The sequence below is a fragment of the Urtica dioica genome, chromosome 10, assembly GCF_054948205.1.
Source record: "Urtica dioica subsp. dioica isolate 48M chromosome 10, U.dioica_male_clone48M_v1_H2, whole genome shotgun sequence".
NCBI lineage: Eukaryota > Viridiplantae > Streptophyta > Magnoliopsida > Rosales > Urticaceae > Urtica > Urtica dioica.
In genome coordinates, this window is record NC_142765.1 from 6416438 (window position 1) to 6443246 (window position 26809).

At 31.4% G+C, this 26809-nt stretch overlaps 2 protein-coding genes and 1 long non-coding RNA gene across 5 annotated transcripts; 1 reads left to right on the forward strand and 2 right to left on the reverse strand.

The window, feature by feature from the left end:
* Positions 1–397: 397 nt before the first annotated feature.
* Positions 398–4588, reverse strand: LOC149383281 (uncharacterized). The gene is made up of 2 exons (XM_089627734.1): positions 4535–4588; positions 398–1048 (listed from the first exon to the last, which is right to left on the reverse strand). The coding sequence occupies exons 1-2, from the start codon at positions 4586–4588 to the stop codon at positions 398–400; spliced, it is 705 nt and encodes a 234-aa protein (XP_089483860.1).
* Positions 4589–16753: 12165 nt separating this feature from the next.
* LOC149383282 (uncharacterized) lies at positions 16754–19399 on the reverse strand. 3 transcript variants are annotated; one of them, XR_016301913.1, is made up of 6 exons: positions 18918–19399; positions 18775–18829; positions 18486–18559; positions 18092–18197; positions 17665–17763; positions 16754–17239 (listed from the first exon to the last, which is right to left on the reverse strand). It is a non-coding gene; the product is annotated as an uncharacterized LOC149383282 (long non-coding RNA). The 3 variants fall into 3 exon arrangements; XR_016301911.1 differs by having other exon boundaries at positions 16754–17763; XR_016301912.1 differs by having other exon boundaries at positions 16754–17763; positions 18305–18559.
* A 3066-nt stretch (positions 19400–22465) lies between these two features.
* LOC149383283 (NAD(P)-binding Rossmann-fold superfamily protein) lies at positions 22466–26799 on the forward strand. Its single transcript, XM_089629194.1, has 14 exons — positions 22466–22739; positions 23096–23164; positions 23287–23400; positions 23493–23621; positions 23905–23973; positions 24374–24526; positions 24606–24642; positions 24783–24865; positions 24945–25019; positions 25191–25265; positions 25394–25480; positions 25573–25685; positions 25926–25972; positions 26282–26799. The coding sequence occupies exons 1-14, from the start codon at positions 22659–22661 to the stop codon at positions 26419–26421; spliced, it is 1272 nt and encodes a 423-aa protein (XP_089485320.1). The 5' UTR covers positions 22466–22658; the 3' UTR covers positions 26422–26799.
* The last annotated feature ends 10 nt before the right edge of the window (positions 26800–26809 follow it).

Here is a 26809-nt window from a genome sequence, read left to right on the forward strand (position 1 = left end):
AACACTATATGTAGTTTTAAGACATGAGTGTATGAAGTCAGGGAGAAAAAAGATGAAGCAGTTTGTAGCTATATAGTTGATACTTGATACACAAATAGGAATTCACATATTAAAAAAGGATAAATTATTGTGCATTGTCAGGAGAATTCAGAATACATATGTACAATAAAACTTTACCAAAAAAAAATTTAAAACTGTGTACTTACCTATTTACCATGTTGAACATAGCCATGATTTATTATATCTAGATCTGTGTCACATCTTTCTTGACCTTTTTTCTCCCGAACCTAGTGTTGACTCGCTGAAGCTATTTTAGTGCCGGTTTGGTCCTATGAATTTAATTGGTTGAATATGGTATTATAGGATTTGTCATAAAATATAATATAGTTTTTTTTCCCTATTTTGTATGACAAATAATTTCTTTGTAAACAATATTTCTTACCTGATTTGGATATTTATCCATGGATTCGTGAATTAATATAAATAATCCATGTGGTGATTTTACTCTAGACAGTGCTACGTATAATTGATCATGAGTGAAAATTTCATTTTCTATGTACAAACCAATCTTATCAAGAGATTGTCCTTGATTTTTATTTATTGTCACAGCATATGAAACTTTGACAGGAAATTGCCTTCTTTTTAAAATGAAAGGCCATTTTGATTCATGTACAGTCATCTCTATTATAGGAATATATACTTTTTCATTTGTATTCTCAGAATTAATTATTTGTCCTTCAATTATTCTATTCGTTAATTGTGTGATAATTAATCTTGTTCCATTGCATAATCCTAAAGATTGATTCAAATTTCGTAATAACATAATAGGTGCACCTATTTTTAAAGTTAATTCATGCGGCGGAAGTCCATTAAAGTTCAATGCATTTAAAAATTCTTCAGGATATAAAAGATTTAGTTCATCTACGTTTCCATGTGATGGTGATATCGTATCACAACTATAGTACGTCTTTGACTCAGTTGGTAATATCGATAGAATGTACTGATTGATTTCATCGACGGTTTTATTTCTTGGGGCTACAATTGTTCGCTGTTTTAAATACTCAATATTATCAAAATTAGCTAAAAAAATAAGTATATATTGAATGTAAAATTGTTTCAATTGGGTTTGAAACATAATGTAATAAAAAAATGTTCAGGTATCTTTATCCATGTCGCATCTTCGTTTTCCAAATCTTTTATTCCTTCTACAATACCATTACCAATGTTTAAAATCCATGTAGAAAATTCAGTAATTTTTTCTTTTTCTTCTAATGATATATTATGTCGATTTAGTCTCATATTTTTTGTTAGAGTTAGGATATCAAAATATTTCCACATATAAGAATTGGTTAAAGTTGCATCAATTATATGTTCTTTAGAGCCTGATGTTATAATAGGTAATATTTGACGAAAATCACCGCCTAATACCATAGTCATTCGTCCAAATGGTGTGTCGTAATTATTTTTCAAATCTTGTAATGATTTATCAAGAGCTTCAAAACAATATTTGTTATTCATTGGTGCTTCGTCCCATAGTATAAGGGAAGTTTTTTCAATTAATTTTGCTAATTGTGTTTGTTTTTGTATATAACATGTAGAAAATTTGTCAACTGATAATGGTATTTTGAATCTAGAATGTGCTGTTCTCCCATTTGGTAATAATAATGATGCTATTCCAGATGATGCAACGGCTAAAACAATTTCATTATTTGATCTTAGTTTACTAATAATAGTGTTCCATAAATATGTTTCTCCAGTTCCTCCATGTCCACTGATGAAAAATAATTTGTGAATGTGATTTTCAATTGAGTTAACAATTTTATGATATACGTCTTTTTGTTCTTCATTCAAACAGCTAACTAATTTAACATTTTCTTCTTTTAGTTTATGTGTATCGTAATTGAGCTCATCTCTTAGAAGTTAATTATTTAAATCATCAAGTAAAGATTAATTTGGCAAAGGTAGATTGTAGTTTTGCAAACTTGATGAATTCATATTTAGTATTTTTTCTAATTCATATAATACATAATTATATAATTCATGATCAGGTATCTGAAAATAATTATTGTTAAATAATTTACGAATTCTAAATATGATATCGCCAGTCATAAATTTCCAATATTTTTTGAACAACTTTACTGGATCATTTACATTACAAAATAATAAAATCAAAACAAATAGTTGTCTTAATTGTGTTGATGTTGAGATAAATGTAGCTTCAGAAATTGAATCGTCCCACTCTTTGTCATCTCCTAATAGTCCTAAAGCGTTGCATGTTGATTGAAATGTTGGATATTTGATATCATCAATTGTTTGTAGTGATTCAAAGCTAGTAGCACCTTTTTTATGGTTTAGTAATAATCGTAAATAATACAACTCTCCTGAATTCGGATGAATGTAATATGCTCGTCCAATTGAAAAATCAGAATGCCTTGGGGTCCATATTTTATCCCTCTTATTCCAAACTCATTTCTTTGGAAATTGTGTATACGTAAGCTCTCTAGCTTCGGTATTAACTTTATTTATCGTCATCCATTCTGTTAAAGTTGTTTTATGAATTCCAGGTTGTCTTAAAATATTTTCAAGTTGTTGATTTGAACGGTAGGTAATATTTTGTGAATGTGGTAAATGAATTGCTAATCTTTGGATAGCAGGTATTCTATGATTTATAGGATATTCATATAGCCTCCATATAGCTTCATAGGGTGTGATGTAACGACAATTAACATAATTCTTTATTTCATCTATCTCCGTAATATTTGTTTGAGTTAAATTCTCCGAGCATATATTATCTTCAAAAACAGCTCTTATACGGTCTGGTCCTTTAGTTAAATACTTAAATAAGTATTTAATAAGCATTGATTGAGAACATATTTCGGTATTTATATGAGCATAAAACTTTAGACAAAGTTCTCTGTTGTAAAGTACAACAAATCTATTATCTAATTTAATATGTTCTTTTTTCTGAATAAAGATTTGTATTTCTGCATTTATAAGATAATTCCATTTTCATCTATTTTTGTTTCGTTTATAATTTGTTTTGGAATTTTTTTTTAACATGTTGAATTTTTCATACACGGAGCATTTGTTTTGGCAATACCGCATGGACCGTGTATCATCAATTCGGTTACTACATTATATCCAAATAAATCAATTGCAGGATCTAGTATCTCAGCTGATACTATTTTATCTATTTGTGATGAATCATGAATTTTATTTTCAGGAAGTAACCAAAATAAGAAATGACAATGTGGCAATTCTCTTTTTTGAAATTCAACGACGTATAAATCTGCAATAATTGGTCCAAATATAGTTCCTGATTTTATGGTTTGAAGTAATTGATCTAATTTCATTTTGAATATTCTCGTCGTTATATCAGGCCTATCTTTTGGTTTTTGGCCAAGAATTATTGATAGTGCTCTTGTAATTTCTGGCCATTTCCGATTGCATGTAACTGTTACAAATAAATCAGGATTTCCATATTCTCTACATAGTGCCATCGCATCCTGATAATTTTGGATCATATATCTAGGACTTCCGGTATGACTTGATGGAAGAATGATTCTTTTTCCTATTGTATTTGCATCAGTATCTCCTCTACGAATGGCGTCTTGAATCCCTTGATATATTTCCGACCTCAAATGTTTTTGATTTTTTCTTACAAAATCTAATCGATCTTCTTCTACAGAGGCGTAGGCATCGACTAAATATTGTTGAAATAATTGACCAATTCTTAATAGAGTATTATTTGTATAAGTCCTTTGTTGTATTTGATAACAATAATAAGCTCTCATTGGAATTATTTTCCGTAAAGGTTGTTTTTCTAAATGGTCAGTATTCAATTTTAAATCAGTTCTGTATCCGTCTTCTCCATATGGGAACAATAATGGATATTGAAGTGACATGTATGAAGGGTGTAATTTTGTAATTCTTTGTAATTTATTTGATTTTGTCTCTACTATAATATCTTTTTCATCTTCATACTCTCCAATATCGCGAACTATTAATCCACCAATGTCATTCGATGCTGGCAGATCATATTGATTAGTATCATAATTTTTTCGGCCTAAAAGGCGAAGTTTTATACATGGAATATTTTCCTCTTTATATCTATCTCGTATGCTTCTGAAAATTTGTACTAAAATATTTGTTCTATCCAACATATCGATTAATTTCGTAATGATCGACTCAGCTAAATATCTTGAAGAATCATCAAACAATCGAGTAGACATTCTATTTTGAATTTCATTATCCGTGTCATGTATATATAAATGTGCAAATTTGGGGGGCTTGTCATCTGTAGGTAATAAAGATCCTAATAAATGGTGCACTTGACCACTTATTTTAAAAACATAAGGTCCATGTAAAGTATTTATATTCGAATCAATGTTTGCTCCAAAAGATGTAAAAGCTAGCATTGAATTCAATGTACGGATATTCTTTTTGTAGTATACACTCTCTGGTCCGGCGTAACAATTTAGTAGACTATTTAATATAGGAGGATTTTCTTTTAATAAAGGTAATTTAATCTTACCTTTTTGGCAGCATAAAGTATATTTTGGGGGAGAACTGTGATTTGATCTTTCATTAAGCCAGAACAATGCACCACAATACTGACAACAATATTTACAATCAACCAAATCTAAGTATGAGGTATTCAGTGGCGTGTCCAGTGATGTTGATATTATTTGCATATTGGAATTTAATGATGAGTGCTCCAAATTTGTCATCGCATGCTTTTTAATATTATAAGATTTGGGGCGCTTATAATTTGATTGATCATGCTGATTTAAGAATGGATTTATACATTTTTTACTCATAATTTATGATGGCTACGACAAAAAACATGGTGTAAGATTATTAACATAATATAAGAATAAATTGAATTTATTATATACATAGCAAAGTTGCCTAACCTATTGTTGTATTCAGACAAAGTACAAACATATTATGTATCTAAATGTTATTAATTATACTTTTCTACATAATGTAAGATTAGTAACATAATATAAGAATAAATGGAATTAATTATATACATAGCAAAATTGCCTAACCTATTGTTGTATTCAGACAAAGTACAAACATATTATGTATTTAAATGTTATTAATTATACTTTTCAATGTACGGGAAAAATTATTAAGCCGTTCACTTGTATTATTACTCAAAGCAGAGATGTTGTCTAACTTTCATATCGTGATCACAACAATTTAATTTAACTCTGTACTTTATATTGTATAGTTCATTTTATATTTAATGCATAGTTAGTCTACCTAAGTTTCAGATTAGTATTTATTTTTATTTATGAGCTTTAACCTATATTTTTATTTGTTAGCACGAAGAAGAATAAGTAATAAAAAAAACAGCCCTAAGAAAAAGTTTCGTAATAAAGAATTTGTATCACTTATATCAAGGATGAAAAAGGACTTACATGTGTGTATGTTGTGGTGCGTAGTACTTTGAAGCGACCGCAACACGAAAAACTAAACAAAACGTTTAGAAAATAATTAATCAGTAACCGTAATAAATGGGTGCATGTCATATTCTTAACTAATGGTACAATTTTTATTTTTAAAGAAATGTGACCTTGCGAGTGTTTTTTTTTTCATTGTCAACAGTATATAGCGTGAAACTACATTTCAATAAGATGACAAAAGGGAAAACGACATAAATTAAACATATATCTATTCCGAATCCCTGAAATATGTGTCAATGATTCTAATATATAATCAATCTCATCTGTGTAAGAAAACTCACGTACATTAATATCTCATATACCAGCACTTGAGTAAATAAGATAACAAAAGTTATAACTGTACTAAAATAAATTCGGTCTGGAACTTGTAAGAAAAATTAAAAATGTGTCAATCATAAGGTAAAAAGGTAACAAAAGGCATTAGAGAATTAAACCTTATTTCGGGATGAAGGTAACCGATATTGTTTATATTATACGTTGAGCCTCTGGCAAAGAAGTATTTAAGCGAGAGATAGCTTAGCGCTGGAATTACCCTGTATAGCCATAACAAAAGTAAACCGGTAAGTTACATTTAATGTGAAACTCCAAAATAGTATGTTATATTATAGACGAATTAAGTAAAATAATTATGAAATAAATTATTTATTCTGCTTCCTAAGATATATGTGTAACCATGTATATGTATCCTGTCTTATTCAGGAAGTTAATTAAAACTCGTTTGTTCTCAAGGTAAGATGAGAACAAAAAAAAAATATTAGTGTACATATTTTAACATAAACTAAACTAAACCATAGTTGAGGCCGTCAAATAATAGATTAAAAAACCAAAGACCGTGTAAATCTTGGATGGTACAACATACCTTTAAACACCTGATGACAATATGAGTGTTAAAAGGTTCCGTCTTAGAACGTAACTTCCAGAAGTGGAGAAGGTAAATTATTTTTAAAAAACCACGACTTCAAACCTAGGAAAAAAATAGTGCAAAGTAGATATAAAAGTAACTTCAAAATATATATTCAACGTAGTACAAACCTTTAAAGTAAAGAATATATAATAAAAAGTAGTACAAACCTTTAAATATCAAACTTTCAGAGAGCAATATGATTGTTCAAGTTTCCTTCTTTCAGAAGAGGAGAAGAGAAAGTGTTTTAACGAACCACCCTGTCTTCTTTATGTAGATGCTTTGGAGAAGATAATACTCACTAAAGAAGAAAATATATCTGTCGATGAGCCAAATATGTGCAGAACGTACATGTGGATATTGAATGACCAAAATCGTAGAAAGTACGCAGAAGTTACAGTAATGACTGCCGAAGCTAAAGTTTGCTGCCAACGTACTACAAATATAAAGTTACTTTAATTTAATCTCAGTGCCAATACGAATATATACGAAAATAGAAAGAACAAACCAAACAATCTAAAGACGGGGAAAAAAAACAATATATAGAGCCTTTAATAATTTGTAAACAACAAATTATTTGCAGCAAAATTTGTAAAAATGGGAAAAAGGATAGTAAAAAACAGAAGAATGGAGAACTCACATGTATATATACAACGGTGTAGTTAAAATGAGTCCTTGCTCGGAACAAAATTCTACTGCCAAGATGACAAAACATATGACTGAAGATATATAATGAAATTGACCAACGGAATATTATACAACCATGATAAGTAGTAAACAAAGCTGTATAGAGAGATTTTTTTTTTCAAATATTTATATTTCGCCATAGAAGAGTTAATGTAGAGATAAATAAAAAATTTAAAATAAAAGCAAATCAAATTAAAAGAATATTGGCTGTAGACTTGTTCTTTTTAAATATTTATAAAAATAAAACGTAGCAACCTCACTAGTGTTATTTTCGACCTTCGAAAATTAGCTGAAACGCCACATCATCAAATCTGGCTATTTCTTAAAACGATTTTAAATGTTGGCTAATACGCAATTTCAACGTTTGAGGTTGATTAGTCCATGTAATTTTTCTTTAAAGTATAGTATTTTAGGGATATTCAAATTTATGAAAATTGTACTATTTCATATATTACTACACATAATTTAATTAGAAGATAGAATGTCGAAAATTGAAAATTAACATGACGCGCCATATATAACAAAATAGAAATTGCCTTAACTACCATAATTTGATTAGTTTTTTCAAATTTTCCACAAAAAAACTTAATTTGACCAAAAATACTAGTAAATTACGTGTACAAATACAATTTTACCCACAACATGATGTCAACAATTGACATCTATTGTTGACATATGTTAGTATCGACATCTATTGTTGACATCAATTGTTGATGATAAAATTATATTCGTACAAGTGATTTAGTAGTATTTTTGACCAAATTAAGGTTATGGTGAGAAATTGAAAAAAAAAAAAAAAAACTTATCAAATGGTGATAATTGATGCAATTTCTCATAACAAAACTACCCCAACGTACTTTTAGGCCATGTAGATTCATCCCAACAGCAACTCTCTACAAAAAAAAAAAATTGTATTATCAAAGATTGAGATGATTTTTTATTATTATTATTATGTTTGGATGAATATACACAACAACAAAAAATGGTCATTTGTGTGGTTTCAGGTTTGAGCTTATACTTAAATTTAATATCACATAACTAAAATCACTTTTTTAAATAGACCATCACAAAACACAACATATAAATGCACAAAACAAATAAGTTCAATGTGAAATCAAATAAGTTAAGCATATACATAATTACTCTTTCCTATATATGGGCCATGCAAAGGGCAAGGCCCTAAAAACTAGTATGATATAAACATTAAAAAAACGTATACCAACAACCCTTGATATGATGAATATAACCCATGAACCCCTAATTTGAGCTATAATTATATATTACTGATGTTAATAAGCGACAAGTTGATTATACGTATATATACGGATGTACAAAGATTTGCATGATGTCTATTTTGATTTTAATATTTTATCATGATCATATGCTGTGTAGCGTATACATAAACATTTTAGAACTTGGAATACTATATTGTTACGCTGTTTCTGAATTAAGACTTTTATTCTTCATAATATTGGTTTAATATAAATTTCTATTCATACAAATAAAATCAATAATTTAATAGTGCAACTACAAGTGGTGACTAATCAAATATATATGGGAAAATAACACATTATACCCTGTGTTTTAGTGAAATATCGAGTTTAACCCTCGGTTTTCAAAAATGTCGAGTTCATACCCTCTGTTTAACTAAAATGACGAAATTATACACTCTGTTTAACTAAAATGATGAAATTATACCCTGAAATGAATAACAGCGTCACAAATCTCCCTTTCATTGATATTAACTCTTATATAAGAAAAACCGAATCAAATCTAAATCAGTACTCTAACTTCCAAATTCTCAATTTTGAAATAAAAATAGCCTTAAATTGAAATTAAAAAATAAAACTCATACCTCCTAAGAAATGACTTCATTCCGTGTTCGAATTGTAACTCTAAATCCTGGATTCTCTGTTCGAATATGCGATTTTGATGACTATCAACTATCGATGTTTACCCATTTGCCTCTTTCTGTATTCTTCACGATTAAGATACTGTTGTTTATATTTTAGTTTTTAAATAAATTACATATATAGCTCAAATGAATAAAGATAATTGGTGTTTATATATAAATATTATAGTCAACGTCAATGAAAAGTCAATAAAAAGAATATTCGTGACACTGTCGTCTATTTCAGGGTATAATTTCGTCATTTTAGTTAAACAGAGGGTATAATTTCGTCATTTTAGTTAAACAGATGGTATGAACTCGACATTTTTGAAAACCGAGGGTTAAACTCAACATTTCACTAAAACACAGGGTATAAATGTGTTATTTTTCCAATATACTTTTTTTTGGTTTGAATACTTTTTCCTCTTTTGTTTTTTTTTTTAATTTTTTTAAATTATATATAACTATTTTTTTTTATAAAATTCAAAATAAAAATATATAATTGTCGTTAAAATTCATCGAAATTTCCAATTTTTTCAACAAAAATATATTTATAAAAATTAAAATAATCGATGAAATTAATTTTAATCACCGCTCCAATTAATCACTTACCCAGAAGCTCGTCAAAAGTGCTATTGTACATGAACAATTTAAAGTTTCAATATTTCTGCATTATTTCCCTTATCAAGTGACTTTAGAGTCCTCTCTACAGAAATCGTTGACTTAATAAGCCGGCGGTTAGCTTAGTTTCGAATAAAAATGAATAACAAATTCCGGGATGTTTTTTTTTTTTTTTTTTTTTTTTTTTTTTTTTTTTTTTTTTTTTTTTTTTTTTTCCTATCTCTCTCCAATACATCTATATACTATACATAGAGAGAGGTACCGATAATTATAATATTGTTGTTGTGTGTTATAAACTTATAAAGACTATTGGAAATTAAATAAATAAAGAGTATTTATTTACATGTGTATGGCTGATTTTGTGGCAACAATTTGAGTGGGTTCCACTCATCGGAATTGAATAATTCCAAGTGATACGGATTCCTCGTAACGAGGGCTATAAAATTGAATATTTGTTTGCCAAAATTGGACCTAAGATGAATGAGAAATTGATGCTCAAAGTAGACTAAAGAAACACAATTGTTGTTGTGTTGTGGAAGTGAATACCAAGAGTCCCACATTGGTTGGGGATGTGTGTTGTGGTAGTGTTTAAATACTATCATCTTTCTTTAGTGGTCAAGCAAGTGCAAGAGAGGAGAGTGTGGGTGGGTTATTTCTTAACCCCTCGCGCGCTGCCGAGCCGGGGTCGGGTTTCGGGAATTGTCTCGGGCTTTCTTTTTATTGAAAAATTCACTTCCGGTTTAAACCTTTTGTCATGAGAGGTAAAAGTGCCACCTTTACTCCGTGGAGTTAATGTATTCAAGGCTGGAGCGTTTGAAAAGAAAACATTGCATGGTGTGCGTTAAATGGCCGGTTGTAATGGCCTCGTTAAGAGCATTAAACGACTTTAAGGCTGGACGTTTTCGTTGGTTTTCAAACCGTAGCCTTAGCCTATTGATAGAGGCTTCAGCTTTCATTCAGAATACACACGAAATCCATTTTCCTCACTGTTCCCGAGCTCCCTCTTTCCCAGAAAATTTTTCTTCTGTTTGTCGTGGTGATAGTTTTCGCACAGGTTCTAGTTCGTCGAGAGTCAAGCCTATTGGTGCTAAGCTTGCCTCTGTAGTCGTTGTATCCTGGGAGGCTTTTGCTCAAATAGTCCAGCATCCGTGGGAGAGCGATAAAAAGCTTCAAGGAGACCGTCCAACGGGTCTCGACTATTTTCCCCGATTCGTTTTCCGGTTCTAAGGTTTAGCCGGTTTATTTGTAATTGGTTTTACGTGTAATTTTTCTTCCATGCAAACTGTCTTTTATTTACGTCAATATTAATATAATATTGCTAACAAAGACTAGTTGTATATATTTTATATATCTTATGAAGCAAGCAAGTAATCCCACAACATTGTACACATCAAACTCATTACATCCACTATATATTATCTCACTCTTTAAATTGACAAAAGGGTGAATAATTTATTCATATACAAATACATGGAAATAATAGGAGTGGACGTGATCACTATCTAAGTACAAATGAATTGTTCTTATAGCAACCCCATCGATCGGAAGAGACAACCATGCCCAAATTATTTCCCTTAAATTAGAAAATAACACTTGGAAAAAAAAAGGGAGGAAGTGGGCCGGAAGATATGAAGTAACTACGATACAAAATTACTCAATATGAAATTAAATAAGTTAAGCACACAAAATTACTCTTGATTTATGGGCCATGCAAAGGGCATGGCCAAATTAACTAGTAAACATTAAAAAAACGCCTCCCAACAACCCTTGATTTACTATTACTATAAATAGAGCGTGGATTACGAGCGGTGAAAGAACACAAACAAAGCAGCGCACACATATAATCAATTATATGAATATGAATATGAAGATGATGATGATGATGGTGGTGGTTCTCATGGCGGCAGCATCAGCGTCGGCCTCTGGAGACGAGAGCTGGAACAGGAAGCTGGGAATGATCATCATGATGGTGCGGGACCCACAGCCCAACGACGACAACTGTATCCCACGTGGCCACAGTTGCCAGCCAGATTGGGTAAAACCTCCATCTGGCGGTCCCAGCTGCTGCGACGGCGGTACCTGCATTGCGGCCATTTTTGGAATTGGAGGATGGTGCAGTTGATCACTCATTCCTACGTACCCCTAAAATGCATGCATGCTTTGCCTACTACAAAATTTTCTTTTCTACTATGTTACGCACTGTAGACAGGCGATGTTGGAAAATAATAAGGCGATTTTATATCTATGATCTTTCTCTACTCATACTGCTTGAATATCCCATATCTTGCTTTTTAGTTCACGATGTTTTCATATTTCAAATAAAAATTCATCTGGGAAAATTACTAGAGGAGGACGAATACAGTGTTATTGGATAAAGAAAATCAAGCATGATAATTTAAACACTACAAGAAAAAAAGGCTTTCAATGACATGTAAATAATGTCGTGGATTCTATTCATGACATTTTTTTCACATGTCCTTGAATGAATGTTGGGAAAAGTTTTTAGCTTTTAATGACATTTAAAAAATGTCGTTACTAGAGTTGTAAATATATTTTCAATGACATTTTTTAAATGTCATGTTATAGGTTTATTTACTTGCATCAAAATAATTCACGACATATTTAAAATGTCAGCCTTTTTTCCCCTATTTATAGAATTATTCATGTCATTTTTACTTTTTCATGACATTCTTGATATGAACCTTCATGTGGATTATGAATAGATAATTTTGTAAATCAAATATATTATTTTGTTTTAAAATATATTAGTCAACGAAATTACAATAAAAAAATAGGACATTGAATTGAAGAATGGTACATCGTATTTCTATAAATTACAAATTAAACTTTACATTTGTAAATTTTTTTTTTTTTTTTTTTTTTTTACAATTTATGGACATGTCATTTGGTAGCTTTTGAATCACATTGCTCACTGTAAAATAACTTCACGGTCCTCAAGTACACTGCGATCGAGCTGGAAAACAACACGACAACTCCGTAAGGCACTTGGTCGAACAAGTCGCGTGCAGACTTTGAACGAACAGAGATCGAAGCTCTCACCAAGTTGCCTAGGAACCAACTAACCTCAGCTTATAGAAATATGATAATTGATCATAAAGAGATGAATACGTTTGCTTGTTTGTTCCCACTATCTTCACTTTTGCATTCTGGTAAAGAACCACACAAAAAACATTCAACCAACGTAGATAAGAAATGATTTTTTTTACAACTAGTAGAACGTAGGATTACCTTACAGAAGAAAACGAGGTCGAGATAGTTATGCGTAAAGTGAGAAAGTGCATAGAAGAAGAAAGTCTTGATCAAGCAAAGAAGTTGGAGACGAGAGAAGGTATAATTGTGGAGGAAGACAAAGAAACCGCCATTTTGGTATCCATTGGAGAGAATGAAATTAGATACATCACACAACTTCACCCAAGACCCAACCAATTATAATTCTACGGTTTATTTTTACATATATTTATACTAGATAGTAACACGTGCTACGCATGTGATTAAATAAGACTTATTTAGAATACATAATGCGGTTTTGTATTAAAAATTGAGGCTCGCTAAAAGAATTATTGAAATGAATTCAAAGAGAAGAAAAAACTCTGTTGATAAATGAATTCCAATTTGTACCTACTTTTTCTTTCATTCATCAGATCAATATCTATGGGATATTATTCTCTATTTAAATAGAGAATATTTTATTTAGTGAGATAATAAAGGAGAATATATTATTTCCCTTTAAATATATTCTCCTAAATACTTTCCTTTAAATAATGAGATAATATATGACAATATCTTATATTATTCCCTCTCCTTTATTTAAACAACTAAAGAGAAAATATTGGTAAATACCAATTTTGAAATTTTCGAACTTGATGGCACACGGCCAAGGAGATTTGCGCAAATCCTAGTGCCATAAACCCTATTTCGACTTTTCCATGTGTGCAAGGTTCAATTGCTTAAAACCCAATTAATCATTTATTTACTTGGTCCAACAATAAACAAATAATTAATAATTGTTTATTTACTTGATCAAACAATAAATAAACAATTCTACCATAAATATTTATTTAATTCTGCGAATACCCGTTTTCCAGAATTAATGCTGTCAATCATAATTACAGCAAGTGAGATGAATAATGATAAACATTATTATACGAAAGTTCTTATCCGCCTTTATCAGAGCCGAATCGGGGACTATGGACCTAGTAATAGAAGCTTAACAAATCCGATGAAAAAGACGAAATAGTCCTTTCTCTTTTTCCATCGATTCGTTTAATCTTGGTCAAATACTCCACCTTGTAAGCCAAGACTGAACTCTCCTTTATACTAGAATTATATTTACTCATCGTGACGAGTGTCCACTGATATAGTCAGTTCGTGATCAAGATCCTCCAGGTTCAACCCGTATCGAGAGAAGTCAATTTATTCCGTTACACTTCCCTTGATACATATCAGCCCTAAGCATTGTTGCTTCCCTAGCGAAAGATTCTTTCGAACGTTACTTACTTCGAAAGTGCGCGCAATCTATCGGTTCTGGAATCAACCCTTAGGTGAGAGAACATTAACCTTCTTTCAGGAAGGCTGGATTCCGTATCTGTAAATCATTTCCCACTCGAATTATGCTATGAGAAAACTCCCAAGACATAAGCTGTGATTAACCTGAATAGCCTTTTAGCGAATGAGTCAAAGAGCTCAGTAACATAACCCAGTGTCCATGATCACTTCAGGATTTAGATCAAGTCTCACTGTGACCATCATAGTGTCCTCGGTTAGTGTGTCGTAACGGTCCTTAAACAACACAACTACACCAAGACCTGTCCAAGTCGTACACTTACCACAAGTGTAGAATGCTCCCACATAGTGATCAGCTTTCACCTATGTGTTCCACATATATGACTTTAGATATAGTTTTCCAGGCGTATATCAGTCATCGACCATGTTTTAGCACACCGCCCGAACTCAAGTGCCCAGCACGTGACTCAGTTAGATACAGAGGCTATGGAATAATGAATGTTTAATAAATCTCATTAAATAAGAAATAACACTTTCAATTCAAATAGATAATAAATGTCAAACTTTATTTTATTAATAATTTCAACTACAATTTATATAAGTATCTTCTCGTGGGCAAGAATTCCTAACAGATTGAAATGTTGGATATTTGATATCATCAATTGTTTGTAGTGATTCAAAGCTAGTAGCACCTTTTTTATGGTTTAGTAATAATCGTAAATAATACAACTCTCCTGAATTCGGATGAACGTAATATGTTCGTCCAATTGAATAACCAGAATGCCTTGGGGTCCATATTTTATCCCTCTTATTCCAAACTCATTTCTTTGGAAATTGTGTATACGTAAGCTCTCTAGCTTCGGTATTAACTTTATTTATCGTCATCCATTATGTTAAAGTTGTTTTATGAATTCCAGGTTGTCTTAAAATATTTTCAAGTTGTTGATTTGAACGGTAGGTAATATTTTGTGAATGTGGTAAATGAATTGCTAATCTTTGGATAGTAGGTATTCTATGATTTATAGGATATTCATATAGCCTCCATATAGCTTCATAGGGTGTGGTGTAACGACAATTAACATAATTCTTTATTTCATCTATCTCCGTAATATTTGTTTGAGTTAAATTCTCCGAGCATATATTATCTTCAAAAACAGCTCTTATACGGTCTGGTCGTTTAGTTAAATACTTAAATAAGTATTTAATAAACATTGATTGAGAACATATTTCGGTATTTATATGAGCATAAAACTTTAGACAAAGTTCTCTGTTGTAAGGTACAACAAATCTATTATCTAATTTAATATGTTCTTTTTCTGAATAAAGATTTGTATTTATGCATTTATAAGATAATTCCATTTTCATCGATTTTTGTTTCGTTTATAATTTGTTTTGGAATTTTTTTTTAACATGTTGAATTTTTCATATACGGAGCATTTGTTTTGACAATACCGCATGGACCGTGTATCATCAATTCGGTTACTACATTATATCCAAATAAATCAATTGCAGGATCTGGTATCTCAGCTGATATTATTTTATCTATTTGTGATGAATCATGAATTTTATTTTCAGGGAGTAACCAAAATAAGAAATGACAATGTGGCAATCCTCTTTTTTGAAATTCAACGACGTATATATCCGCAATAATTGGTCCAAATATAGTTCCTGATTTTATGGTTTGAAGTAATTGATCTAATTTCATTTTGAATATTCTTGTCGTTATATCAGGCCTATCTTCTGGTTTTTGGCCAGGAATTATTGATAGTGCTCTTGTAATTTCTGGTCATTTCGGATTGCATGTAAATGTTACAAATAAATCAGGATTTCCATATTCTCTACATAGTGCCATTCGCATCCTGATAATATTGGATCATATATCTAGGACTTCCGGTATGACTTGATGGAAGAATGATTCTTCAAACGAATCCTAATAAATGGTGCACTTGACCACTTATTTTAAAAACATAAGGTCCATGTAAAGTATTTATATTCGAATCAATGTTTGCTCCAAAAGATGTAAAAGCTAGCATTGAATTCAATGTACGGATATTCTTTTTGTAGTATACACTCTTTGGTCCGGCGTAACAATTTAGTAGACTATTTAATATAGGAGGATTTTCTTTTAATAAAGGTAATTTAATCTTACCTTTTTGGCAGCATAAAGTATATTTTGGGGGAGAACTGTGATTTGATCTTTCATTAAGCCAGAACAATGCATCACAATACTGACAACAATATTTACAATCAACCAAATCTAAGTATGAGGTATTCAGTGGCGTGTCTAGTGGTGCTGATATTATTTGCATATTAGAATTTAATGATGCTCCAGTTGTACCATGGGGAGAAGAAGTTGATGCTCCATAATTTAAGTGCTCCAAATTTGTCATCGCATGCTTTTTAATATTATAAGATTTGGGGCGCTTATAATTTGATTGATCAGGCTGATTTAAGAATGAATATATACGTTTTTTACTCATAATTTATGATGGATGCGACAAAAAACATGGTGTAAGATTATTAACATAATATAAGAATAAATTGAATTAATTATATACATAGCAAAGTTGCCTAACCTATTGTTGTATTCAGACAAAGTACAAACATATTATGTATCTAAATGTTATTAATTATACTTTTCTACATAGTGTAAGATTAGTAACATAATATAAGAATAAATGGAATTAATTATATACATAGCAAAATTGCCTAACCTATTGTTGTATTCAGACAAAGTACAAACATATTATGTATTTAAATGTTATTAATTATACTTTTCAATGTACGGGAAAAATTATTAGGCCGTTAACATGTATTATTACTCAAAGCAGAGATGTTGTCTAACTTTCATATCGTGATCACAACAATTTAATTTAACTCTGTACTTTATATTGTATAGTTCATTTTATATTTAATGCATAGTGAGTCTACCTAAGTTTCAGATTAGTATTTATTTTTATTTATGAGCTTTAACCTATATTTTTATTTGTTAGCACGAAGAAGAATAAGTAATAAAAAAAACAGCCCTAAGAAAAAGTTTCGTAATAAAGAATTTGTATCACTTATATCAAGGATGAAAAAGGACTTACATGTGTGTATGTTGTGGTGCGTAGTACTTTGAAGCGACCGCAACACGAAAAACTAAACAAAACTTTAGAAAATAATTAATCGGTAACCGTAATAAATGGGTGCATGATACATTCTTAACTAATGGTACAATATTTATTTTTAAAGAAATGTGACCTAGCGAGTGTTTTTTTTTCATTGTCAACAATATATAGCGTGAAACTACATTTCAATAAGATGACAAAAGGGAAAACGACATAAATTAAACATATATCTATTCCGAATCCCTGAAATATGTGTCAATGATTCTAATATATAATCAATCTCATCTGTGTAAGAAAACTCACGTACATTAATATCTCATATACCAGCACTTGAGTAAATAAGATAACAAAAGTTATAACTGTACTAAAATAAATTTGGTCTGGAACTTGTAAGAAAAATTAAAATTGTGTCAATCATAAGGTAAAAAGGTAACAAAAGGCATTAGAGAATTAAACCTTATTTCGGGATGAAGGTAACCGATATTGTTTATATTATACGTTGAGCCTCTGGCAAAGAAGTATTTAAGCGAGGGATAGCTTAGCGCTGGAATTACCCTGTATAGCCATAACAAAAGTAAACCGGTAAGTTACATTTAATGTGAAACTCCAAAATAGTATGTTATATTATAGACGAATTAAGTAAAATAATTATGAAATAAATTATTTATTCTGCTTCCCAAGATATATGTGTAAGCATGTATATGTATCCTGTCTTATTCAGGAAGTTAATTAAAACTCGTTTGTTCTCAAGGTAAGATGAGAACAAAAAAAAAACATATTAGTGTACATATTTTAACATAAACTAATCTAAACCATAGTTGAGGCCGTCAAATAATAGATTAAAAAACCAAAGACCGTGTAAATCTTGGATGGTACGACATACCTTTAAACACCAGATGACAATATGAGTGTTAAAAGGTTCCGTCTTAGAACCGTAACTTCCAGAAGTGGAGAAGGTAAATTATTTTTAAAAAACCACGACTTCAAACCTAGGAAAAAAATAGTGCAAAGTAGATATAAAAGTAACTTCAGAATATATATTCAACGTAGTACAAACCTTTAAAGTAAAGAATATATAATAAAAAGTAGTACAAACTTTTAAATATCAAACTTTCAGAGAGCAATATGATTGTTCAAGTTTCCTTCTTTCAGAAGAGGAGAAGAGAAAGTGTTTTAACGAACCACCCCGTCTTCTTTACATAGATGCTTTGGAGAAGATAATACTCACTAAAGAAGAAAATATATCTGTCGAAGAGCCAAATATGTGCAGAACGTACATGTGGATATTGAATGACCAAAATCGTAGAAAGTACGCAGAAGTTACAGTAATGACTGCCGAAGCTAAAGTTTGCTGCCAACGTACAACAAATATAAAGTTACTTATTTAATTTAATCTCAGTGCCAATACGAATATATACGAAAATAGAAAGAACAAACCAAACAATCTAAAGACGGGGAAAAAACAATATATAGAGCCTTTAATCATTTGTAAACAAAAATTATTTGCAGCCGAATTTGTAAAATTTGGAAAAAGGATAATAAAAAACAGAAGAATGGAGAACTCACATGTTTATATACAACGGTGTAGTTAAAATGAGTCCTTGCTCGGAACAAAATTCTACTGCCAAGAGGACAAAACATATGACTGAAGATATATAATGAAATTGACCAACGGAATATTATACAACCATGATAAGTAGTAAACAAACCTGTATATAAAGATTAGCGACTTCTCTTGTAGAAGGTTAATTATCGAAGATATTTTCAAGAAAAAAAGGTATGGTCAATTTTTTTTGGGTTTTTTTTTTCTGGGGGATATATATATATATATTATATATATATATATATATATATATATAATTTGGCGTGAAAGAGAAGATTATATTTAACAAATGTACTGGATATTTGCAGACTGGATATTTGCAGAGAAGCACGCGTGAGCAGGATTATTCAAGGTGATTATTGTAGATATTTGCCGGAAAAGGTACCGCTGGGTTTATTTCCTTTTTCTATGCAAGAAGAGAAGATTTATATTTAGCCTTATATTTAACAAACTTAGTGACTATTGGCACATAAGCAAGATTGGACCGAGATATTTTGTTTATTGCATAAGGAAAGAGCTGTATTTAAAGGAAAGGTAGCTGATTTGTGATGACGGTTGATGAATTTGAGTATAGAACAGTGATGAATTTTTTTTTGTGCGATGTAACTTTCTTGCTAATGAGAACATGGCTATTTATAGGCCTTTTAGATTGTATATTTGTGTAGATGGGAATGTCAATTTACTATGATACGTGTCAATTTGCATGTGTACTTGTTGATATTACTTATAATTGTGTAGATGAGAATGTCAATTTGCTCCGTGTCAATTTGCATGTGCACTCGTTGATATTACTTAAAATTACTTACTCTCTTAAAGTAAAACCGACTTAGTTTATATTTTTTTTCTTCAAAGACTTGCATTTTGGTTGTTGTGTAACATGAGAAATAGCAGGTTTAGCCGACTTATGTGTACGTGTAAACTCGTGTGACTTGTATAAGTGTGTGTGAGAGACAGTACAAAAATCATCCCAATTGATAATGAAATGACAAAAGTAGTTATTACTGCATGCATTAACTGACGTGGCTGAATACATAATGTACACTTGTACCAACTGCAAGTAGGGATGGCAACGGGTACGGATAAAACCGGGTACACCTATTCCGTTACCCGTACCCGCTATAATTTTTTACCCGTTACCCGGACCCGTTTACCCGGATTTTGAGACGGGCCGGGTAACGGGGATACCCACCGGGTAAACGGGTTAAAAATATTAGACCCGTTACCCGATTTAAAAATAGGGTAGTGGGTCGGGTAGACCCACTTACCCGTTTATAAAATAAAAATCCATCAACAATATAAAGTTTAAAAATAATAAAATTTAGGTGAAAAATATCAAAGTGCTACTACAATATAAAAAACATTAAAATTCAAAATAAATAAATAAATAATACAAAAGAAGTATTCATTGCAAATTGATCTTCTTCATTGTAAATTTGGTCATCTTCATTGCAACATATAAAAATTTATTATCTTTTTAAATATTTAAAAGTTAACGGGTTGGGTCCCGGGTAACCGGGTATGTGATGACTATTCCGTTATCCGTACCCAGACCCGTTAAAACCGTAATGGGTATTACCCGTTTACCCAAAAAGAACGGTATTACCCGATCCGAATAAATCGGGTAACGGGCCGGAACGCGGATAACGGGTCAAATTGCCATCCCTAACTGCAAGACAATAGTTGGTTAAAATCAAATATTTGGTGACAAAACAGTAATTACTGCATCCAATTATATATAGAATGTTCATAAACGTCGGTTACAAAATATGTATGGACCAAAATATCCCAACCACATAAGAGATAAATAAAAACATCAGGGAGAAAAGAGTAATTCAACTTTGAAAGACTCTCCTTTAGTAGTATATATAATGATTTTCCTAGATGACTTGTTTTTTGTAATTTTATATTTAAGCATACAAAATTGTAGATCCATGCATATCCTTTATCTTAATATATATTCATATTTACACTTTACACTTATATATAATCAATTTTTTTGTAAATATTAAGTAAATCATCGCATCCATATATTTACACGCGTAAATTGACGTTTCGTAAATATTAAGTAAATCATCACATCCATATATTTACACGCGTAAATTGACGTAAATACCCCACTTTTTTATTTTTATTTTTTATTTCAATGAAATGATATATCAAGAATGTCACATCATGTTTGTGGTCATTTGCCTAGTATTTATGAAAGGGTAACTATATAGTAATGTAAATATGATTAGTTACCTAGTTATTTGTTATCCTAATATCTATGTAGGAACAAGAGCAAGGACTTTAATTTTAGATCATTTAAAACTTTTATACCATTCGATGGGTTTATGCTTGTTTTGTAGATTTTTTTTAAGTATTATTTGGTAGAGAGTAGGTCTGTAAGTTGTATGTCCCTCTTTAATAGGGGTTTTAGGCGATACGCGACCCTATTTTGAAGAGGAAAAATTATACGAAATAGTTATCTGAAACTTATTTATTAGTAAAATAGCTAAAATTTCAACTTTTCAGCAAAATAACCATATCTACGCAAAACATTTTTGACACTCAAGATTAAATTTTTTGACGATTATTATAAACAATTTATAACGTTAAAAAAATTTAATCATGGAGTCAATTTTTTTTTTTTGAAACCATGTTATTGCACATTTTGACTATTTCACTAATTTTAGATAAGTTTTTACTATTTTGCAAATCCATAACTTTAAACTAGCTTTTAGATAAATCAACCTTTTGAAAATGGTTAGGTTGAGTGTGTTGAAGGGCCATCAAGCCAGGTTCGAACCTAAAAAAAAGTTCAATCTGTGCATCTAGGTTTGATTCAAGCTCAATTTTTTACAATTAAAAAAATAATTCTTTATTTTTATTCAAAATTTATGTTTTTATATAAAAATAGTGATTTCACGCTTAAACTAACAAATAATTCATATGGCATAATTTTTTAATTAAAACTATAGTTTGTTTTATTACAAATGTATTATTTTAATTGAGGAATATTTATTTATTATTTTATTAGAAAATGTTATTGTTTGCGTGTATTAGACATGATTTAAGCCCTTTTTAGGTAGGGCCTCAACCCGGGTCTCGGTCCCAAAGATCGAGAATTTGGTCCTCGGTTGGACTTAAGATCCTACTCTTTAGGTTTGGCCTGAGCCAGTTTTCCAATACAAGAGTATGATTCGAGCGTGGGCCCAAATTTCTATCTGCTCGACCTTTTTGACACTTTCTATAAAGATGAATGAAAGAAATGCTAGAGGATTCAATAGGATTATGAATTTATCGAGATCACTATTTTTAATCATTCGAATTTAGATTGAACGAAAACGCTAATAATTTTCTCTCGAATTTTCTAATGTTACAACTTTTCTAATTTGTTTACTGTTTTGAGCTATATTTATTTTATTTATTATTTACAATTTCATATATAAGAACATAGCTATTCGCCGTTTGCTATTTTTGGAAGATAAAAATTCGCTATTTTGGTAATATTACAACCTAAATCAAAAATAAAAATTCGCTATTTGGATAATATTACACCCTAAAAATGCTATCTTCATAATCTCGGCTAGCTTGTAGGAAGTTGGCCCATAACACAAATTACAAGCCCGTAACTTTTACTTAATTGTTGATATATTTCCTTGTCGTATTGTAGTGTACGACACTTAAACGATTTCTCTTCCATCTGTGCAAATATTCCGTCCACGCTCAAAAGCTCACTCAGGATTCAGGAACCAAAGAACCAACCAAGAACTTGGAACTGAGACCGAGCCAAAAAAGAAGAAAAGAGAACTGAGATCTCAGAGAGAGAGAGAGAGAGAGGGGGAGAGAGAGAGAGGCGGAGAGAATGGACGTGGAAGTGAAGGAGGTTCTGAATGAGCTAGAGTCTCTTAAGCAGTCTCTCTCTGATCCCGCTTTGATCGATAAGGTTGATTTCTTTCACGATTGTTCTTTTCATACGAAATTCTGAAAGATCAAAGCTGTTTGATGTATCAGTTTCTCTTTTTTGGATGAATCGTCGCTTAGTTAAGAACTTAATTGTCCAATTATGATCTCATCTGCTTTCATTTCCCATAATTGACTTTTATTCACTTGGGAAAAATAAAGCATGCAATTGAATCGGAGTTAAAAAAGTATTAGAAATGTTCTTGCTTATTTCATGATTAATTCGTTTTTCGAATTTCCATGATTTGTTGCTTAAAGTCTGTGTTTATGATTCAAACACACATTTCTTTGATGAGTTTTCTCGTGGTCACCGAGTTTCTTGTTTTTTCTTCTTTTTAGTTGAAATTACGTATAGAACGGCTTGCAAGTCTAGGAAACTATGGACCAGCTCGGCGGTCGAAAGTGAAGGTAAAATCCACAATGTACCTTTGTGCTTCTTGTAATTACAGTTGTTATTCACTTTGCTTTTTATTTTTTTTATTTTTTTATTATCACATCTTGAGTTGTGCGTCGGTTTGTTTGTTACGTAGGAATTGAGCGCTGAGGTTGTTGATAGCAATCCGTACAGTAGGCTTATGGCTCTTCAGAGGATGGGCATTGTGGAGAACTATGAGAGCATACGCGACTTCTCGGTCGCGATTGTGGTTCGTATCATCTGTATCTAAATGCCGACTCGATTTAATCCACATAAATTAAATCGTTTATAAGTTGTATTGTTTTTTTGGGGGTATGGCAGGGAATAGGTGGCGTGGGCAGTGTTGCGGCTGAAATGCTAACGAGATGTGGAATCGGACGTCTTTTATTGTATGATTATGACACAGTGGAGTTGGCTAATATGAATAGACTGTTTTTCCGCCCGGAACAGGTTTTTCTCCTTCATTTTCTCAATATATATATATATATATATATATATATATATATTTTGGGTTTTCTCGATAGATTTTCTTTTGGGGTTTGTTAAGGCTTTATAACTTGCAAAGTTAGGTGAAGGTGAGTTATTTATTTATTTATTTCATTTTCCGCTCGCGTTTTACCGAGTGAATCTATCCTGAGGAACATAAAAAAAACGCATAATGCATTTAATTCTAGAAAAGAGTGCTTGGAATCCCAGGGACTAACGGAATGTAGTGTTTTATCATCATGGCTAGGTTGGTATGACCAAGACCGATGCGGCTTTACAGACGCTCTCAGATATAAATCCCGATGTTGTGTTTGAGGTATCAATTTTTGAAGTTACATTTCTCAACAATATATGAACAAGAACGTTTTTTTTTTTTTTTTTTTTTTTTAATATTTTTTTTACTGTTTGGTCTGTTTTCTTATATTAGCAGTTTTGTGTTACCAAACTACGGGGCAAATGTTTGAACTTTGTTTCCTAAAAGCATAAGAAGTTTCTCAGCATCTTTATTTATTTGCCTCAAATTATTAGAATTTGTCGCCTATGACTATGAGTTTTTACCTTGGACTATCAAGACTCAGAATAATGATTAAATTCCATATACTCGTCGTCAACAATGTAGGAGATGATTGTCATGGAAAAATATGATGAGAAAAAAAATGGGTTTTTAGTTATATTGAGTCTGCAATGGCTTATTGTTATATCTACTTGGGCTCTAGAGTTATACGATGAACATCACGACGGTGCAAGGTTTCGACACATTTATGTCAAGTTTGAAAAATAAATCGTTTCGACCTGATAAAGAAGGTTGCGGAGTGGATCTGGTTCTGAGCTGTGTCGATAACTACGAAGCAAGGATGTCCGTTAACCAGGTAAGAATTAACTATACATATGTATTTTTCACTGGATTTTTTTCAGATAACTGAGAGGATTTCATTAACTGTTATACAGGCTTGCAATGAACTGAATCAGACTTGGATGGAGTCTGGTAAGCAGAATAGCTCCCTATATTTTAATTTTTTTTACGATTGGTAGAAGTGTGTTACTATTGCTATGTATATATTTCAAGAAACTCTGGGTATTTGACCAAGTATACATATTCATATCAACAATTTATATTTGTCTCAGGTGTGTCCGAGGATGCTGTTTCGGGTCATATACAGTTGCTGATTCCCGGTGAAACAGCCTGTTTTGCATGTGCACCCCCTTTGGTAAATTTCTCAAGCTTACTCTATTTCTATTCCATGTTTAGGAATGTGATTCTTTGCTTTCCTAAACATTTGTTCGTAGGTTGTCGCATCTGGAATTGATGAACGCACACTCAAGCGTGAAGGGGTTTGTGCTGCGTCTTTACCGACCACCATGGTAAGACATGTTTCGTTTAGGTCTTGCATTTGCTTGTTCTGATCTTCATGATCAAAAGAGACCCACCACAAAAGTTCCGATTCCTCCAAAAATCGCATATGCTCAACTTGGATAATATCATTCTGTTATTATTTCACGTTGTTTGTGGGCTAATGTGAGCCAATTCCTTAGGGAGTTGTTGCTGGGCTTCTGGTTCAAAATACCCTTAAATATCTGCTGAAGTTTGGACAAGTCACCCCATACTTGGTAAGAAGCTTGACTTTTAAAATTATAGTTTTATGCTCACACCTTATAAATATGGAGCGTAATCATTCGGGAAGTTTTTTTTTTTTTTTTTTTTTTTTTTTTTTTGTTGACCTTTGTCGCAAACACAGGGATACAACTCTCTTAAAGACTTCTTTCCCACCATGAATATGAAGCCGAATCCTCAGTGTTCAAATGTGGCTTGTATGCAACGACATGTAATAGATTCGAAATCCAGCTCAAGTCATAATCGGATTTGGTGGTTTATACATATTTTCCTTTCTAATTAAATGAATAATTATGGTCGCAGAAAGAGTACTTGCTTGAGAAGCCAACGAGAGACGCGGCAAAAGCAAAAATAGAAGCTGAGACGGTAGTAGAGATAGAATCTCCACTTCATGCTGATAATGAATGGAACATAAGGTGTGTGATTTGGGTTAAATAATGCTTAGTTAATCAATACACTTTTTGAAGGCCTGTTTATTTTCAATTGTATATATGTTCAAGGACTTTGAGAGTATTGCATTGTTGCACAAGTAAACCGTGGTTTAAGTGCAATTAATATTTATAATAACTCATTACTAATCATTGAACTAAATTTCTTTCATATTTATTTTTTATGCATATAAGCATAACTTATGTTATCCTTCGTCAATTTGTCAGTGTCGTTGATGACAGCAATGTGGATATTGTCATTGCCACGAGTTCAGGTAATTCTTTTACATAACTTGGAAGTTCGTTTCTACATTCTACTTTAACATTTTTTGCTTTTATTTATTTATTTATAACTTATGGATGGTTAAGTCCAAACACAACTCCTAAAAATTTCGATAACAAAACGGAATGAGGTCTCATTTAGCGGATTAGCCAATTTTTGCAACATGTGTTACTGAACTATGTATCAATGATTCTACATATATGCTGTTTTGTTTGGATCTTGATTAAGCGCACTGTCTTAACTTAATCTTTAGGAGTAAATCCTTACATATCATCTTATTATCAATTGTTATTATTTTCAGATGCCCTTCCAGAAGGGCTTACTCGGGAGCTCCCAAGTGCTGATGATTACCAAGCACCACCGGCCATTGAAGCCCCGGAATCTCCCATTGACGACTTGGACGATCTTCGGAAGCAACTTGAGGCCCTTAACTCCACTTAGAAGACTGATTCAGATTAACAAAAAAAAAAAAAAAACACTTTTGAGGCATTCATTGAACCCAAAAATACACTCTTTAGCAAAAAGCTCAGACAAAATTTTGAATTTTGTGGAGGATCAGATAACGGATTAACCGTACAATAAAATGTTTTTGAGGCTTGTGTTTGTTGGTAGGTGTTTTTTTTTCCTTCTTCTTCCATAATTTAAAAAAAAAAAATGCATCTTACCATGTGTCTAGATGGGAATAATCCATCATTTCAGAACATAGTAAGTTTCGAATACCTATGATTCTCTAGAGAAAATCAAAGGGTTGAGAGAGTTGAGATTTGTTGGATTGAAAACCCAAAAGGGGTCAATATAAATGTACTCTTTTGTTTGTTAGGCTTGAATT

Coding starts and splice junctions, on each gene's coding strand:
- LOC149383283 (XM_089629194.1), top strand. CDS start 22,659: ATGGACGTGGAAGTGAAGGAGGTTCTGAATGAGCTAGAGTCTCTTAAG. Junction 24,866..24,944: donor TTGCATGTGCACCCCCTTTG/GTAAATTTCTCA, acceptor ATTTGTTCGTAG/GTTGTCGCATCTGGAATTGA. Junction 25,973..26,281: donor TGTCATTGCCACGAGTTCAG/GTAATTCTTTTA, acceptor TATTATTTTCAG/ATGCCCTTCCAGAAGGGCTT.
- LOC149383281 (XM_089627734.1), bottom strand. CDS start 4,588: ATGAAAGATCAAATCACAGTTCTCCCCCAAAATATACTTTATGCTGCC. Junction 1,049..4,534: donor TACTTTATGCTGCCAAAAAG/GTAAGATTAAAT, acceptor TATTTAAAACAG/CGAACAATTGTAGCCCCAAG.